General features: G+C 39.7%; 1 protein-coding gene across 1 annotated transcript in view; it reads left to right on the forward strand.

Annotated features, from left to right (window-relative positions):
* Positions 1-20,000, forward strand: part of dner (delta/notch-like EGF repeat containing) — a 65,401-nt gene that overhangs the window by 30,918 nt on the left and 14,483 nt on the right. The window contains exons 7-8 of the mRNA XM_079825214.1: positions 11,443-11,556; positions 17,566-17,796. Coding sequence (XP_079681340.1) covers positions 11,443-11,556; positions 17,566-17,796 — 345 coding nt within the window. The remainder of the gene's footprint in view (positions 1-11,442; positions 11,557-17,565; positions 17,797-20,000) is intronic.

Below are 20,000 nucleotides of genomic sequence, written 5' to 3' on the forward strand. Positions count from 1 at the left end.
GTGTCGGATGCAGTGGGGTAAAGCACGCCACCACTGGACTCTAGAGCAGTGGAGACATATTCTCTGGAGTGACCAATCACGCTTCTCTGTCTGGCAAGCCGGTGGACGAGTCTGGGTTTGGCCGGAGAACGGAACTTGCCTGACTGCATTGTGCCAAGTGTAAAGTTTGGTGGAGGGGGGATTATGGTGTGTGTTTTTTTTAATGGGTTGGGCTTGGCCACTTAGTTCTAGTGAATAGAACTCTTCATGCTTCAGCATACCAATACATTTTGGACAATTTCATGCTTCAAACTTTGTGGGAAGAGTTTGGGGACGGCCCCTTCCGGTTCCAACATGACTGACCAGTGCACAAAGCGTCGGCCCATAAAGGCATGGATGAGCGAGTTTGGTGTGGAGGAACTTGACTGGCCTGCACAGAGTCCTGACCTCAACCTGATAGAACACCTTTGGGATGAATTAGTGCGGAGACTCTCCAGGCCTTCTCATCATCAGTGCCTGAGCTCACAAATGCGCTTTTAGAAGAATGGTCAAAAATTCCCATAAACACACAATTAAAACATCATGCTTTCACTGTCTATATACTTCTCTTTCTAATGCAAATTTAAATTATAATATATATATATGAAAAGTTTGGGGTCGGTCTATTATGCTCACAAATGCTGCATTTATTTGATCAAAATACAGTAAAATTGTAAAATATTATTACAGTTTAAAATCCCCATTTTCTATTTGAATATATTGTAAAATGTATTTTAATTATTGTGATCAAAGCTGAATTTTCAGCATCATTACTCGAGTCTTCAGTGTCACATGATCCTTCAGAAATTCCAATGCAATTTTTCCCTATTCTTTGATGAATAGACACAAGTTAAAACAAACAGTATTTTGTATTTGTTATATTGTTATTAGTGTTGCTGTAAAGTGCAATTTCCCTAGTTATTCCTTCGAAGACATTCAACATATTAACATGAAATAGTTCTGACTGAGCAGAGTATTTACACAACATGAATCTAACAAGAAGCGATGTCCTTATGAATTGTGTATACAGTATATGCATGTGCCGTCTTGAATGTCTGTTTACATGTGCATAACAGAGAATAACGGAGGTGAACCTTGAGCAGAGCGCAGACATTTAAGCTTTAATGCTCTGCTTTAAATGGAAAGATGGGGCAGGGGAAGTAAATGGGAGATGAAGAACAAAATAAGCGTGAGCAAGAGACGTTGAAGGCCAGGGATGATCAAATGCCTTTGATCATGTAAATGAAGTTTATTTTGATCCTGTTATTTAAGTTATTTTAAGACATGTTGTCATGGACATGCTGATTGCAAGGCATATCTATTAAGGTCTAGAGGAAGCACGCAAGTACACAAACAAACACTGTTTACTGCTCTGTCCTTTTTTGTAAGAGGATTATGGAGAACACATAAAAGATGTTAATTAGCTGTGTTGTAAGAAAAGCAAACAGCCTGCTTTGGCCGACTGAATCTAGCTGGTTTATAATTGAAAGCTTTGTTGAAGAATTTTTCCCCCAACTGTTTTAATGTGAAGGAAAGGTTTTGTGAAGGTTTTTATGTTTTTTTTTTTTGTTTGCCATTTGTGAGGTTTTGTCTACATTATGAGGACCAAATGTCCCCAAAAAGATAGTAAAACCTGAAATCACCAACATTTTAATGAGGAAAACAGTTTAATATATATATTAGTTTTAGGTTAGTTTTAGGGATAGAATTCCCACTAAAAACAAATGTGTGCATTTATATGATGCATTAACATTGAATGCGTTTTTTAAGGCAATACAGGAATGTTGTCACACAATTTCATACAAATTCAATTTTGAGATTTATAAAGGGTTGTAACTAGTAGGAAGAAAACAATCCAAAATGCACTTTGGACTTAATTTATTTAAGCCTGATTTCAATTACAAAACATGCTGTATCTTAAAATGCTATTTTCTCAAAATGAGTTTTTCTCCTGCATTGAGTCAGAAATCTCCACTTCAGTAGCACGTATACACTGTATACCAGACTTTACAGTTTTATTCTTTATTCAAAAAAAAAATAATTCTGACTGTTGACAGTATTTTCTGATTTATATAGTGATAAAAGAAATATACAAATAATTTTGGACCAGGTTTTATCCAATGTTCAGGGGCTGTATTCACAAAACATTTTATCTTACCACTAAGAGTTCGCCTAAATAGCAGGAAAAGTTATTAGGTATAAGAAAACCTATTCACAAAGCTACTGAGACCAACTTTTACTAAGGAAAAGAGAGAAGTCTTAAAGGGATAGTTTACCCCAAAAAATTAAATTAGCCCATGATTTACTCACCCTCAAGTCATCCTAGGTGTATGTGACATTCTTCTTTCAGACGAATACAATCAGAGTTATGTTTAAAAATGTCCTGGCTAATCCAAGCTTTATAATGGCAGCCCAAAATTTGAAGCTCAAAAAAGTGCATCAATCCACTATAAGAGTAATCCACACGGCTCCGGGGGGTTAATAAAAGCCTTCTGAAGCGAATCGATGAGTTTGTGTTAGAAAAATATCCATATTTAAAACTTTTAAAAGTAAAATATCTAGCTTCCTGCAGATCGCCTTCTGTTTTCAACTTACAAAAAAAGCACTTTCTGCGTAAGTTGAATACAGCAGGCGGTCTGGGGGATGCTAGATATTATACATATTATGCCCCTTTTCACAAGATGTAATATAAATCTCTGGTGTCCCCAGAATGTGTCTATGAAGTTTCAGCTGAAAATACCCCCCAGATCAGTTATTATAGCTTGTCAAATTTACCCCTGTTTGGGTGTGAGCAAAAACCATAAACTGTAAAAAAAATATGGATGTAGTGTCCTTGACGTCACCCATGGGATTCTGAAGAGCCGTTCTGAAGCGTGAAGTAGGGTCGAGTTGGCCGTTGCCATCTTGTCAGCATGTCATCGCGCGTCACTCCCGGATAATAGAAAATGGGCAAAGAGGCCGGACGTGGGCGGAGCTGAGGTGACGTGATGACTAACAGACAGCAGATAAATGGCTATCCACCTGTCACTCAAAGTGGCCATGCCCTTAATTATGCAGGACTTTAAGGCTTTATATAATGTAAACGGATTAGTTATTAAAAAAAATTCCCCCCCTCACAGTTGTCATGAAGGGCAAAATTAGCCGTATAGACCAAAACCACAATTTCAACATGGGGCTCAATGAGATTCTGCCCCCTTCTGGAGCCCCTAGTGGCCAGTCGAGGAATTGCAGTTTAAGTCACTTCCGTATTGGCTTCAAGAGAAACTGCGGGAGGTTGCCGCTTGGCAAAAACGTGCCATTTTTGTGTGTCCCTTTAAATGCAAATGAGCTGCTGCTCCCCGCCCCCTTTCCAGAAGAGGGTGGATCCTTTACACAAGCTTCGGCTACTCCGTCAACAACAAAACATGCAAATCTCACTCAGCCAAAATGTCTGAAATAACCAGTTGTGGAGTGCGGCCTTACATGTTTGAACCGGAGTCAGACAGATGAGAGACTCAGGAAGAGGTTGACACTTTTAGACTGCACCTGGTCGTCTCTGAATGGTTAGTGGATATATTTATGTCACGTTAGATGTTGTGGAGTCAACTCATCGACTAGCATGTACCGTCATGTAAATTTATAAATTGTTGTATAGGTGCTCGTGTGGGAATGTAAAAAAAGTCAGTCACCTGACAATGCATAATAAATGTGCGTTTATGAATTACGCTGGACAGCATTCAGGAAAGCTCATTCAAAAAGGAAATTTGCAAACATTCACAAAATGTGAAGTGCCATCCTTACTTGTTCTGGGGTCCGGTCTTTGTACCTCGCTAACTCAATTAGCTGATTTGATTGCTGATGATTTGGCATGATCTTGGATTGTTTGGTTCTTCGACGCTCATCCTGGACTTGCTGTCATAGCAACAGGTCCGTAAGCTTAAACCTGCTCGGGAGCGGCTTATTTCATGTAAATTAAACAGGATTAGATTGCATCTTGAGGTGATACTTAAAATCTGTCCCAGCCACTGCTACTTTATTACAAGAGTTCATTACTGAACCAGGGGCAATAATAATAATTTAAAAAAATAATAATATACAAATGTTAAATTGTATATGTATATGAGAATGTATATAATATTATAATGTTGTGTATAATACTATAGACACAGCCACTTGATTGAGCGATTTATTTGTGATGGAATAATTACTTTATCATTTTATTGGAGGTTTACACACATGTTGTACAGTTAATCTGAGCCGTGCATTAATTTAAGTGATGACGGATATTATGGGATGGCTTGATGCAGCGCAGGAGATGCAGAGAATTTGATCTTGACCCTAAAGTAACTTTAATACTGTCACGTTACAAATCTGCTTCAAACTGAATTAAAAATTTAATTAAAGGGTGTACAAATACTGTATAAAATCGTGAATATAAATAATTGGTAATCATGTTTAAAAAAAAAAAACATTTATCATTGATCTATTATAACTTTTATGTTGGTTTGGTCGTTTAGCTGTTTCCTTATAAAGGTTCAGATATTCGTGGGGGATTTTTGTGTCATTTGCCAAGTTTTTTGGCAGGTGGCTTTTTTAATTATATGATGTCATTACGTTGCTGTATTGACGCCAGCCAATCGCTGCATTACTTATCGTGGTTTCGAGTATCGATGCATCTGCCCTCTTCAGGGAAAACAAGAACGCGCAGTGATCTCAGATCATTTAATCCAGCTATTTGAATCCAATCCGCAAATTCGTTTGACGAACCAAATTACCCAGACATCATTATCATGATTAAAAGATCTGGGATCTGTCAAATCTTCTCAGATGTATTAAGCGAGGTACGAAGAACGTTACGAAGTTATGAAGTTAGAGCACAAAGCGTTGGTATTGACTCATCCTTCAGAAACAACTTTTTGCAAATCCAGCATTGTACTGACCCTCGTTGGTGAAGCAGTCATGCATAAAATGATTTGTGCAAATATATACAATTTTACCAACATTCTTCGGCACATTTCCTTCAAAAATGAAATTCAACCACGGTGTCCTCAGTGGCTTGGATCCCAGGAGTCTATGAGACTTGTATGTTCTTGGTAAATCCAATAACAGAACATTTGTAATATTTTTGACGCCGTAATATAATATAATGTAGGAAATGGAGTCTCTGTGCTTCTCACCCAAGGGTGTGTCTATGCTAAAAGGGCAGATCATCAACAGTCATGGGCGGTGTTTCCCTACTCTTACGGAGGAGTAGGAGGAAATATGAAACGGCGCGTTATGAGAGATTGATAATGATTGTTGGGGATTGTAAAAAAAAGTACTGGGTGGATTTTTACCATTTATAGGCTGGTTGTTTACACACACTGTGGACACACATCTGTGTTCAAACCTTATAAAAGTGAATTTTGCATAATAGGTCCCCTTTAAACAAGTATATGTTCAGCTAATTGTCAGGCTCTTACCTGCATCTCAAGAGATTGCAAAATTAAAGCGAAAAATAATGTTTTATAAACAATTCAGGAAGAGCAAATTCAAATGGTCTACTTAAGCAGCTTGAGTGGAGGCATACATACACCTCGACAGTTTTCTGCATCCCTCCCCGACTCCTCACTCTCGGCTGTTTCCTATTCCCAGCCGGGGATATGGAGGAGTACTCCGGGTTTGAGCTCAATTCCGAGCTCTGAGCCCTCAATCCCCTCGGACAGCACTTTTTTTGGGCATTTTTGCCTTTTTATTATGATAGGGAGAGAGAAAGGGGGAACTGGATAGGAAACCGGACCTCGAACTCGGCTCACCCGAGCTGCCCACAAGGCACGCAGATGATGGGACATTATTTTCAACTTGACCACAATGTTTTTTTCTCCATCACTCAATGCATTTTGCCTGTACATAAATTAACCTTTATGTTATGTCATTGCAGATTCAAATCTAGAAATCAAACTATTTATTGCATTTATGAAGAAAAGGCTCACCACCCAAGGCTCTATCGCCTATTGTCTCAATGAATGTCTTTGGGCAGATTGCTGTGGCGGATTGCCAGCAATTGTTTGTGATTTGGTTTTTAGGAACTTAGGAGTGTCCTCTTGACTACTCCTAACTTTTCACAGATTTAGGAGCTGGTTTTAGTGTTAAAATGTTTTGTGAAATACTCTTAAAGCTAAAATTTAGGACTGGCACACAGAGTTTCTCCTAAATCGGCAAGTTAGGAGCTACTTTTAGCCTTAAAGGGATAGTTCACCCAAAAATGAAAATTAGCCCATGATTTACTCACCCTCAAGTCATCCTAGGTGTATATGACATTCTTCTTTCAGACGGAGTTATGTTAAAAAAGTCCTGGCTCTTCCAAGCTTTATAATGGCAGTGAATGTTGCTCTGTTTTTGAAGTCCATAAAAAATGCATCTGTCCATCAAATAACTGCCTCATACGGCTCTGGGAGGTTAATAAAAGCCTTCTGAAGCAAATCGATGCGGTTGTGTAAGAAAAATATCCATATTTAAAACTTTATCAAGTAAAGTTCCAGCAGATCGCCTTCCGTGGAAAAGTGTTGAAAGTTCCTTCTCGCAATTCAAGATGCGTACTTCAAAAACAGAACAACAATTACTGCCATTATAAAGCATGGATTAACCAGGACTTTTTAATATAACTCCGATTTCTTGAAGAAGAATGTCATACACACCTAGGATGACTTGAGGGTGAGTAAATCATGGGATAATTTTCATTTTTTGGTGAACTATCCCTTTAAAGGGCACCTATTATGCAATATATAGTTTGCACATAAATGTGTGTTGTCAGTGTGTGAACACAATCACCCTATAATGATATAAATCCACCCGGTGCTTTACACTTTGCTCAGGCCCTTCCCACGACTGTTGACAGACACTGCCGTTTCAGCATAGACCCCGCCCTGAGCGTACACAGTACACCATTTTTTCGACACCTGAGCAGGTGTAGACAAGAATACCTCCTAAGGAATTGGAGTGTTTTGTTGTTGGATCTAAGAATGAACATAGCAGTCGTCATTATTTTTTTATACACACAAAAACGGCGCGTTTTCGCTCACCCCCCAAAAGTGGCAATTTGAACATGCTGTAAAAAATTATCTGTGGGGTATTTTGAGCTGAAACTTCCCATTCATACTCTGAGGTTTCGGCAAATTGAATGTATGCAAATTAGTGCATATTTAATTATATTACGCATCATTTGTGGGGCTCTGGTCATTTCTGACCCAAATATTTTAAAATAAAAAATGTAAAAAATCGTAGCTTCATCGGAATGGTCAGAAACTTGGTGACTTTATTGGTACTTGGTATATGAACACCCAAAACAATTGGGGACAGGATTTGAAAAGTCTAAGTGGTCGTAAAAAAAATAGTCACACTCAGGACCTTCGGGTCAAAAATGACCCCCCCATAGAAAATGAATGGGAAATTGGCAAAAATATGAAAATACAGAGTTTTTTTGTGCATACAATCTACAAATCAGCCAGGATGCAGAAAAAAAGGACTCAACAGTGAAGGGGTGAATCTCTAAAACATCAAGAGTGCAAAACAGAGAAAAAAACACACACACACACAAACACAATTAGCTTTTGGAATGGCACGCGTTAATTTGTGTGTGCGTGTGTGCGTGTGTGTGTGTGTGTGTGTGTGTGTGTGAGTTTTTTTCTCTGTTTTGCACTCTTGATGTTTTAGAGATTCACCCCTTCACTGTTGAGTCCTTTTTTTCTGCATCCTGGCTGATTTGTAGATTGTATGCACAAAAAAAACAAATTTCCCATTAATTTCCTATGGGGGGTCATTTTTGACCCGAAGGTCCTGAGTGTGACTATTTTTTTTTACAACCGTAAATGTATATATATATATACATTTTTTATTATATTCATTGGGAAAAAATTGGTCATAATTATTGCATAAATATGTTAAGGAAACGGGAAAACGTAGGCGCATGTCAATCCATTCCCGATGATCTTGGTTTGCTTCTTATTTATTAAAAATACAGACAATTAGTTAATTAAAAATTAATGTTATATGCTATTATTTAAACATAGCCTAACTATAAAACTAAATAGACCCTCTGTCCGACAAAAGCGCCCGCACATTTTTTCCTTTATGACAGCGGAAACAACTCGCACTCCGTTATTTTTAGCCATACAGATAAGTGCAATACATAATTATAACTATAAACTGTCTACTTTTATTTGTGTACACTCACAACACCAACAAAGGCCGTGGACTCAGGGAACAGATTATTTTGCACTCCACTCCAAACGCTGTCTTCAAAATATTTTGTTTATTAAACGCAAAGTTTTTCATTTAAAAAGCATTTCAAAATTAACTTCATATTTCCAACAAACGAAATTCCGAGCCAAAATAACGAAGTGGTAAAAAAAACAACAACTTTGAGTTAGCCAACCACCATGCAAATTAAACATTTCACCCTTCTCTCGCGGTGACTACCCGACAGGGGAACGGTAGCCTAATTAACTGTTCTAAATAAATATGCTCATAGCCTAGTTATAATAATAATAAACAAATACACAACTTATAATAAATAAACTCAAATATTCTACAACACATTGCATATACAATACCATAAATGACGGAGTAGGCTATTTTAAGTTGTTACACTATGCCTAAGGGGAAAATCCAAACTTCACAGTTTATTTTAATGACATATCTCGTTATTACAACAAAATTGAAAAGAAAAAATAGTGGAAAAAATAATATATAGCCTATGATGTGGCAGATGCGCGTCACTGTATCGATCATTCCGACGCAGACAGAAGACAACGTGTTCGTTATTAAACTCATAAAAGACAACAGAATTACAGGAATACTGGATTCTAAACTAAGAAATGCCACAATTGATCAAGACCTTGAAGCAGATATGAGGGAGAAACACACAAACACCTCATACGTGCCGCTCAAGTGGCTATAAGTGCTTTCCTTACAACCTTAAAGGATTAGTTCACTTTCAAATAAACTTTTGCTTATAATTTACTCACCCCCTTGTCATCCAAGATATCCATGTCTTTCTGTCTTCAGTCGAAAAGAAATGAAGATTTTGACGATCGTTTTTTTTTTTTTTTAAATAAATAAAGTTTAAGTTTTATAAGAACAAATGCTCGCCTTGCTCTGTTCAGTGATGGACGCTCGTCACGTCATGTAATACACAATTACGTTGAAAAGGTCATGCTAGACGCTGGTGGAAGTACCGAGTCAGTGTTTACAAATGAGCGGAAGGAGGACCGTAGGCGTTTCTCAATGTCAAGGAAGGATCCTCGGAAGCCAGAATTCCGAGGATGCTACGTCATCGACGTCCGTCGAAGGGCTGTTCCAATGTCGAGGATCCTCGGAATTTCAACCAAGGTCTGAGTCCTTCGTTCGAAAAATATACCATATGGAAAGGATGCATACAAGTAGACTTCAGGTGTTTCTCAATGTCAAGGATCCTTCCTCTGCAGGACTGATCCTTCCAAGTCACTTCCTTCAGAGGCTACGCGAGGCTCCTCTTTAGCATTCGGAGAACACCTAACTTAAATGGAACAGGCTAGCAAGTGCACGTCAGCCTCATTACGTCAGTAAAAAGGTCCATTAGCCATCAATAACGTAATTTGTATAATATCAATCCGGTTGTAATTTGTACTGGCATTTAAAAGTTAAACTTTACAAATGTTTGGTAACGTAAATACTTACACTTGAAAGCATATTGCCCCGCCAACGTCCGATATTTTGTATTTTTTGAACAAGATAGCAAAGCTGTGCACATAGGATTGTGGGTGATTTGAGAACGCTGAGTGCGCAAAGTCTACTCGTAAGCATCTTTTCCTGTATATGGCATATTTTTCGAACGAAGGACTCAGACCTTGGTTGAAATGCCGAGGATCCTCGACATTGGAACAGCCCTTCGACGGACGTCGATGACGTAGCATCCTCGGAATTCTGGCTTCCGAGGATCCTTCCTTGACATTGAGAAACGCCTTTCGCGCTCTTAGCGTTTTCAAATCACCCACAATCCTATGCACGCAACTTTGCTATCTTGTTCAAAAAATACAAAATAGCGGACGTTGGCGGAGTCGGAGCGTTAACGGGGCAATATGCTTTCAAGTGTAAGTATTTACGTTACCAAACATTTGTTATAACCGTAGTAAATATAAGTAAAGTTTAACTTTTAAATGAACAAATTACTATCGTATTGATATTATACAAATTACGTTATTGATGGCTAACGGACCTTTTCACTGACGTAATGAGGCTGACCTGCACTTGCTAGCCTGTTCCATTTACGTGTTCGCCGAATGCTAAAGAGGAGCCTTGCGTAGCCTCTGAAGGAAGTGACTTGGAAGGACCAGTCCTGCAGAGGAAGCATCCTTGACATTGAGCAACACCTAGTGTTTACAAATGAGCGGAAGGAGGACCGTATCCACATATTCAAACGTCTTTGCGCCTGCGTCTAGCGTGACCTTTTCAGCGTAATTGCATTTTACGTGACATCACGAGCGCGCATCACTGAACAGAGCAAGGCAAGCATTTGTGCTTATAAAATGTCAACTTTATTTTTTTTTTTTTAAATGACTGATCGTTTCGCTAGATAAGACCCTTATTGATCGTCTGGTACCGTTTGATGTGGTTTAAAGCCCTTTTGAAGCTGTACTGAACTTCTCACTTGAACCGTATGGGGTTTATTGACTTCCATTTTATGGAGAAATATCCTGAAATCTTTTCACCAAAAATCTTCATTTCTTTTTGACTGAAGACAGAAAGACATGGATATCTTGGATGACAAGGGGGTGAGTAAATTATAAGCAAAAGTTTATTTGAAAGTGAACTAATCCTTTAATGTGTCCGACGCGGTGGCTGGAATACATAAACCTACCAACATCTGTGGCATAATATTTGGAATGACTTATTGCGAGAGGAAAAAAAAAAGTTTTAGTCGCATAACATCGTTTAATGGAAAGTCATTTCGCAATAGTTTTTTATTGAAATTTAGAAAATTATCGCAAAAGTTTTTGCACAAATCTGTAATGGAAACGCGGATACTGTTATTAAAAGAATAACCAAAAGGGATATTTTTTGGGCCACACGCCATGGCCTGTGGTAGGAGGGGCATCAATGACCGCTAGGGGGGGGGGGCACGGCCCTCGAATGCCCCACCACAGCGCCGGCACTGGTATGGTGAAACCTGAAATCTTTGATGTTGTGTGGACATTTTTTGGTTGCCATGAGGAAAACTGCTTATACAGAAGGATGTTTTTTGAAAATGTAAAAATGCAGAACGTTTTGTGTGATGGGTAGGTTTAGGGTCAGGGGATAGAATATACAATTTGTACAGTGTAAAAATCATTGTGTGTATGGAAAGTCCCCATAAAACACTGAACCCATTGTGTGTGTGTGTGTGTGTGTGTGTGTGTGTGTGTGTGTGTGTGTGTGTGTGTGTTTCAGGTTTTGAAGGAGAACGTTGTCAGTCGCTGGTGGATCACTGTGTTTCTGGACCCTGCAGGAACGGAGCCACTTGCTCCAGCAGCCTCGAAGGGCCTCACTGTTATTGTGCTGAAGGTACTTATTAAAAGCCTCATCTCATGAAATCATGTCTGACCCGCTCTGTTCTGCTTGGTGTGTATGTGTGGAAGTGTATGTATGTGTTAAGCTTGAATCGTCCTGATTCGAGCTCTATTTCTGTTCCTACTCCTCTCGCTCTCTCTAAGTGTGTCAGAGAGCTGCTTATTTTAAACTCTCTTTTTTTCTTCCAATTAATGGCGAAGCACGGCACAGCTCCGCCCCCTCTCTCAGGAGGACACGTACCGTACCTTCAGCGATGGCTCTCTCTAACCAGGGCACACTCTCAGTCAGCAGATACAACCACTTCTGCTTCCCAAAGAACCACTAAAAACAGTTAGGAATGGAAATTTAATAGGAGTCCCTTGAACTTTGGAGGCAGAAAAGCACTCGTAGGCTGAAATATACATTTTGTGGTGCATAAACTGGCACCATTTAAAACGCAAGGAACGCTGAAACAATAAGGAAAGTGGCACTATTAGCACATTTTTAATTAGTGTAGTACAGCTCAGGATACGTATTTGAATATTTCAACGGTGAGGCAGTTAATAGCTTTTTCTCCATCAACCGCATGCAGCAATGCATTCGGCTGGAATCTAACAATAAGTATCTGTCATTACTTCCAAAGTAGCACCATTTGAAACAAGGGAAGGCACATGAGAATGATGTAATTTAGTAATCATTTACATTTCGTTTCAAACCTGCATGCTTTTATTTTTTTCAGTGGAACACATCAGGATTATTATTATAATTTTTTTTAAATCTTCACAACGCAGTTTATCACACAAAAACAGTTTTAGTGTGTGCATTCATGAATTGCTATAAATGTACCGTAAAACTAGTCCAAATTACTCATGCAAGGTTTCAATCCATACAACAAAATTGTATAAGAAACAGACTAATATATGTCATTATTTTCTGAAAATCTTCAATTTGGCTGAAGCTCTTAAATTTAATATGTTGCCAAGTTTAGTGATGTTTGATTTCTTTGAAGTTTTGTCATGAGAACATTTTCTCATGTTCAAACTAACATTATTCGTCAAAAGGTGTCATATTTGATTTGATCCTACATTTGACTTTAGAAAAATTAAAGGGTATTGTTTTATAATGTTTCCTGTGTTGCACTTACACCGATCAGGCATAACATTATGAGGTAAAGTGACTAACACTGATTATCTCTTCTTCTTAGTGGGTGGGATATATTAGGCAGCAAGTGAACATTTTGTCCTCAAAGTTAATATTAGAAGCAGAAAAATTGGGCAAGCGTAAGGATTTGAGCGAGTCTGACAAGGGCCAAATTGTGATGCTAGACGACTGGGTCAGAGCATCTCCAGAACTGCAGCTCTTGTGGGGTGTTCCCGGTCTGCAGTGGTCAGTCTCTATCAAAAGTGCTCCAAGGAAGGAACAGTGGAGAACCGGCCACAGGGTCATGGGCGGCCGAGGCTCATTGATGCACGTGGGGAGCGAAGGCTGGCCCGTGTGGTCCGATCAAACAGACGAGCTACTGGAGCTCAAATTGCTCAAGTTAATGCTGGTTCTGATAGAAAGGTGTCAGAATACACAGTGCATCACAGTTTGTTGCGTATGGGGCGGAATAGCCACAGACCAGTCAGGGTGCCCATGCTGACCTGTCTCCATTGCTGAGAGCGCTAACAGTGGCACGTGAGCATCAGAACTGGACCACGGAGCAATGGAAGAAGGTGGCCTGGTCTGATGAATCACATTTTCTTTTACATTACGTGGATTGCCGGGTGCGTGTGCGTCGCCAACCTGGGGAACACATGGCACCAGGATGCACTATGGGAAGCCGGTGGAGGCAGTGATGCTTTGGGCAATGTTCTTCTGGAAAACCTTGGGTCCTGCCATCCATGTGGATGTTACTTTGACATGTACCACCTACCTAAGCATTGTTGCAGACCATGTACACCCTTTCACGGAAACTGTATTCCCTGGTGGCTGTGGCTCTTTCAGCAGATAATGTGCCCTGCCACAGAGCAAAAATGTTTCAGGAATGGTTTGAGGAGCTCAACAATGAGTTTGAGGTGTTGACTTGGCCTCCAAATTCCCCAGATCTCAATCCAATTGGGCATCTGTGGGATGTGCTGAACAAACAAGTCAGATCCATGGCGGTCCCACCTCGCAACATACAGGACTTAAAGGATTTGCTGCTAACATCTTGGTGCATGATACCACAGCACACCTTCAGGGGTCTAGTAGAGTCCATGTCTCGACGGGTCAGGGCTGTTTTGGCAGCAAAAGGAGGACCAACACAATATTAGGTCATAATGTTATGCCAGATCGGTGTATAATGTTAGTGTGATTTTTACATCAGGCATTTTTCCTACCCTGATTTTAGCCCTAGCCGTTTTAAGGGGCGTGTCTCCTGTGAGACTTCAGTGTAAACGTCCACTGCTGTGATTGGCTAACGTCTTTGCATATAAAATAGCTAAGCATTACATGTGGAACTCTCTAGAAAAACTTTTAGCATGTTTTTACTATTACAGCTCTCAAGGTGAACTAATCGTGAAAAGTGTTGTTATATTCAGATCTATGGCATTATATTTCGATCGTGGCATGAAAGGTTGCAGTGATGATCATTGTAGCCGATCACAGACATGTTGAGTCCATGAATGCTGTGATCTCGTCATTGCAACTGGATTTCTGCACTCTCACGAATGCTTTCATCATAACTAACAGTGCAAACACAACGTAAATAAGAGATTCGTTGATTGTTATGGGAGTTTTGCCGCGAGTCCAGAACTCAGTCACTGATAAACTCATGCTGTTGGATTGACAGCTCCAGTGATTGCAACGGGAGTGTTCTTTGATCGCTTTCTATGTATAATTTAATCACAGTTTAAATAACTGATTATTTTTATCCTACTAAGAGAAACTATGTAAAGTTGTCCGTTTAGTCACTGGTTTGATTTACTGACACTTAGACAAAGAACACCTGACTGTACATGAATCATTACATAGGGGTGAATTCAGGGTGATTGGGACACTTTTTGCCATTGAGATGACTTTGAAAAAGTGTCCCAATCACCCTGAATTCACCCCTATCAGAAATCACTGGTCACAGATCAAGCATTAGAATGAACCCGGTTACTCACATGTTGTCGCATTACTGTCGAGTTCATATCATAAAAGTCTATTTGCAAAGCCTGCGCCGAAATTGCGACTGATTTACCAAAAAATCCACAGAGAAATGTACCGGATACAAATAAATAATGCTCAACTGAGACATTCACATTGTTGAAAATAAATAAGCACAGTCCTAAAATTAGGATCCTATGGAAGCAGGTAATGTTATTTTTAGTCCAGTAATCCTGTATGGCTCTTCATTCCTTATCATCTCACTAACACACCAGTGGGCGGGGCCAAAGTTGCAATGGTGAAGTAGGCGTTGATCTTCTTCTGCAGAGGCGGTCTTCCACAATGAGTCACTATCTGGGTTTGGTAACAATAAAAGCTGTTTTGGACTAACAAGGTTTCAGTTCTGAAATTATGTGTCAAAAGCTTAATGGCATTTGCTTGAGTTTCGCAATCATTGTCATAGTTTCCACAAAAAAATAAGAGCATACGGGTTTTGGAATGACACAAGTATGAATAAATAATGACAGCATTTTCATTTCTCAATACTGGCAGTGAAGCACATTCATGTTGTCTCAGTCAGGCTGCGAGAGTTTCATTAAGATAATGCAGGAAAGCTCTTCCGTAAGGGGAACTGGTGGGCGGATCAGCACACTGAGCTCTATTGCTCTGTGTGTGATTGACATTTATTGGGGGGATCATAGCAGCGAAGCTTGTAATCTGCTGGTGCGTGCATGTTACTGAGACGAGACTTCAAATGCACAAAAACACAAACACATACGCAACATACATATACCCTTCTTCCGTGTAAAATTAACATTAACCAAGATTAATAAATGCTGTAAAAGCTACTTATTATTCCAATTATTATAGTTGCTTATTAGCATGCAAATTACCAGTATATTGGCTGTTTATTTGTACTTATGAAGCACAGATGAATTATTCTGCATGATCATATTCTATATCCCTTAACCCTACGCAATACCTAAACTTAACAACTACCTTTCTAACGATTAATAAGCAGTAATTAGGAGTTTATGGAGGCAAAAGTCGTAGTTAATAGTTAATAGTGAGAATTGGACCCTTAACTAAAGTGTGACCGAACCTATTAGCTTACTAATGTAGTTGAATGGATTGTTCCAGGTTCAATACAAGTTAAGTTGCTATGGGAAAAAAATAGGATATGGGGAAAAAAAGGATTTAGCAAAAATAGACTTTCTTTTTCACAGATTTCCATTGTAAGCACAATTTTTGAAAGTTCCTTGATTATTACGCAGGAATGAGAGTGTAGTTCCTAGCCATATCGGTCTAGAAAATCACAACTTTTCATTTTCCGTCGGTCTTAGGACACAATGTAACTACAGAAGAGTCAAGTTTTAAATAGGAAAAAATATCGAAACTTTTTTGGTCATTTTTTTGAGCGAGATGCTAACGGTCTAATCAGATTCAATGATCTATGCTAAGCTATGCTTAAAGTGCTACCGCCAGACCCGGAGATCGGCTGAATGGATTCGAAAACGGTAAAACTCAACTGTTTAACTCTAGGGGAGTTGGAAAATGAGCCTATTTTCTAAAAAAGTGGCGTATTCCTTTAATCCAGACGCTAATTTGCACTACTCTTGGTTGATTGTGTTAGTCATTATGGAAATTATCCGGCTGTGTCTGTGTTCTTTAATTTGCGTGTCATCAATAGTTCACACACAGAACTTTCCTCTTTTATGGGATTGCGCTCTCACGCTAATTTGCCCTGTTTAGTAAATCTTGCCCTTAGACGCTTAAACCCTCCCCCGCACGCTCACACTGATCTGTCTTCACTTTTGAGCGCCACGCCCACATCTCAACATCCAATCAACAACTGATGCATAAAACCAAGTCCCACCCTACAGTTTTTCTTTTTTTCCGATAATCCCTTACACTCGGCCGTACGTCACAATACGGAAGAAAATATATGTTGCTTCTTCCATTTCATCAAGACTACTTTAACAACATCTGTCAAATACGATCTCAGCTGTTCTCATATGGGATGATTTTAGACTCAAAATGATTAATACATGCATGCACAATTATCCATGAACTTGATACAGGTTGTAGATGTGTTTTACGATCCACAAACAAATGCCTTTTAACTCGTGTGTGCAAAATACAGAATTACATGAATGTGCAGAGATTTATACAAAAAGAGACATAGTTGTGAATACAAAACTTCGATTTTGTGTTAATGTAGGTCACAATTTGTGCATGCAACGAATAAGATGTGCATTTGTGGATCCGGTGACGCGCATGCATTCAAGTCGATCCAATTTGATTAATTTGGATTTGGAGACTTTCATTTCACCGGTTTGGTCTTGCAAGATCCACACACACCCAGCTGTAGAAAACCTGCGGCCACTAGATGGCAGTATCTGCCGAAAGTCTCAAAATCCAAATTATTCAAATGAGATCGACTCAGAAAAGACGCCAATAAATGGATGCGTCACATGATCCACAAATGCGCATCATCTTTTTTGCACGCACAAATGATGATATACTAATGCATTTGCATTCACAAAAATGACTCTATTTGTACAAATCTCTGCACATTCATGTAATTCTGTATTTTGCACACACGGGTTAAAAGGCATTTGTTTGTGGATCGTAAAACACATCTACAACATGTATCAAGTTCATGGATAATTGTGCGTGCATGTATTAATCATTTTGAGTGTAAAATCATCCCATATTCTCACGGGTTCCGCATCTTTAAATAGAAGATGATCTCTCACATTCTTTTTTGACATTTTCTCTAGCTGTGATTGTAGTTATTTATGTTGAAGGCTAAATTATTTATATGCAATTGACTGTATCAGATTCAAACTGGTCTGTTTATGTGTAGTGCACACATTAGTCTCTTCCCCTCTCTCTCTTTCTCTTTGTTAGGGTATCAGGGTGCCATGTGCGAGCAGAAGATTGATCCTTGTGCTTCCGGGCCCTGCCATAATAATGCCAGCTGCTCCCCACAGGGCTCTGGTTTGGGCTACAGTTGCACATGTCCTGCAGGCTACACCGGACCCACCTGTGCCCAGCTGGTGGACTTCTGCGCCCTCAACCCATGTGCTCACGGCATCTGCCGCAGCGTCGGCACTAGTTATAGGTGCCTGTGTGTACCAGGTGAGGATCTCGTTTGCTTCCGCTCAGAGCCGTGTCTCTCCCTTCACTCCCTCCAACTGGTTGTCATGGCAACTGCCTCCTGTGTGTTGCGTGCTCAGACATCATTGTCTGTGAAGTGTGACTGCACCAGCTGTGCAGCCAGATCCGTCTATCCACTGATATCACCCCGCTCTGATAAGAGGTGTCCGATGGGACTGTTGTGTTCTCCAGTGGGATTGCAAATAACGTTCAAAGGGATTGCGCTATGAAGACGGCACTTCTGGTGACAACTGCCCGGTGGGATTGCTGTGCTTTTGCACGCTCACTGAAAACAAAATGATCCTTAGCTAAACAAATTATAGGCCTATAGCAAATTGTGTAATGGCAGCATTCAGGGCCTTTGATACCGATCAGCGATGTTTGTGAAGTATACTTCCATTTTTAAACACAAACTAGGATTGCCTGTGACGCAAATGTTATCATCACACATGTACTATACAAGTGAAGCCAAATTTTTCTAAACATGCACACGTGGCTTGCATTTCTTTGTGCACTTATTAGTGTAATAAGCTGGTTCACAGTTGAAAAAGAGGGGGGGGGGGTATTTATTATTAAATAAAAAAGGAATTAAAGGATTAAAAGGGAATTAAGGGAAGAAAGACGTTCTTGGTCTAATGAAGTAATCAATTTAAACTATTTACAAATAATATTGTATTTTAAATTGTGCACACATTCACTCTTAAGGCTTGTTCACACCGGGACGATTTTCGCACGTGTTTATCGCCGACGTTTAACGCCTCGTGACTAAACAAAGGGCACCAATGTGAGTGTGCACACTGACAGGCGTAAAAGCATCATTTAACCCTCTGGGGCTCTTCAGTCATTTCCGAATTTTTTTAAATAAAAAATGTTAAAAATAGTAGCTTCATTGGAATGGTCCGAAACTTGGTAACTTTATTACTTGGGTACTTGGTATATGAACACCCCAAAAAATTGGGGACAGGATTTGAAAAGTCTAAGTGGTCGTAAAAAAAATAGTCACACTCAGGACCGTCTCGTCAAAAATGACCCCCTTAGGAAATTAATGGGAAATTGGCCAAAATATGAAAATACTGAGTATTTTTGTGCATACAATCTACAAATCACACACACAAATTAACGCGTGCCATTTTCGTGCGCGTGTGTGTGTGAGTGAGTGTGAGTTTTTTTGGACACACGCACGCGGCAGCCATAAGTAGGTATGCACCGAATCCAGATTTTTGGCGTTCGGCTGAATACCGAATCCACTGGTTAAGATTCTGCCGAATCCGAAACCGGATACCGAATCCTACTCCCATCCTCAGTCCATTATCACAGTAAACACATTAAGGAAGTAAACAAAATCCACAGCAGTTTTAATTTAATTTAATTTGAATTAAGAATAGGCAACATTATGCCAGGATGACTGTCCTTCCTTTGTCGTACCTGAAGTTGCTGCATTTTGGCTGCAGTCTGTAGATTCCCTCATGCACAACTCGTATTCTTTCGGCTGTTTCATATGCAAATGTTTTTAAAACAGCGGCTGTTATTTAGGGTCCTTGCCACCACGAGACAAATCGGCATTGCAAATTGAACATGTAGCTCGACTTGAATCGCCTTCTTTTGACTGAAAGTACTGCCAAACAACATGTTTTCTGTTCACAAGTTCCATTTTCACTTTCTCACAGCCTGCATTCAACGGTCCACCTAGTAAACACCTTCCCGTAATAACGGCAGCGTCATTATGCGTGGTGCAAGCCTAGGGTTCGGTTCGGTGGAAAAAAATAATATGCACTCTAAAAAAAAAGGCTCGTAATCATAGGGGAACCTTTTTTTGTGCTATATAGCACCAATTTTGGTGCTTCAGTGGTTCTTCAGCGGTTCTTCAGAGATGCTATATAGCACCTTAGTCAAAGAACCGGTGAAGAACCTCTGAAAAACCGCTGAAGAACCTCTGAAGAACCGCTGAAGAACCACTGAAGCACCAAAATTGGTGTTATATAGCACTAAAAAAGGTTCCCCTATGATTACGAGCCAAGAACCATTTTTGGTGCAATATAGAACCTTTTTTTTTTTAGAGTGTGGTTTGGCAGAAACCGAACCCCGCCAAAAAGCCCAATATTCGGCCGAATTCGAACTCGAATCCTGGATTCGGTGCATCCCTAATTTTAAGTCCACAAGACCGAAAGTGCATATGAAGTGTGCCA

The sequence above is a fragment of the Gobio gobio genome (genome assembly GCF_949357685.1).
Source record: "Gobio gobio genome assembly, chromosome: 9".
Lineage (NCBI taxonomy): Eukaryota > Metazoa > Chordata > Actinopteri > Cypriniformes > Gobionidae > Gobio > Gobio gobio.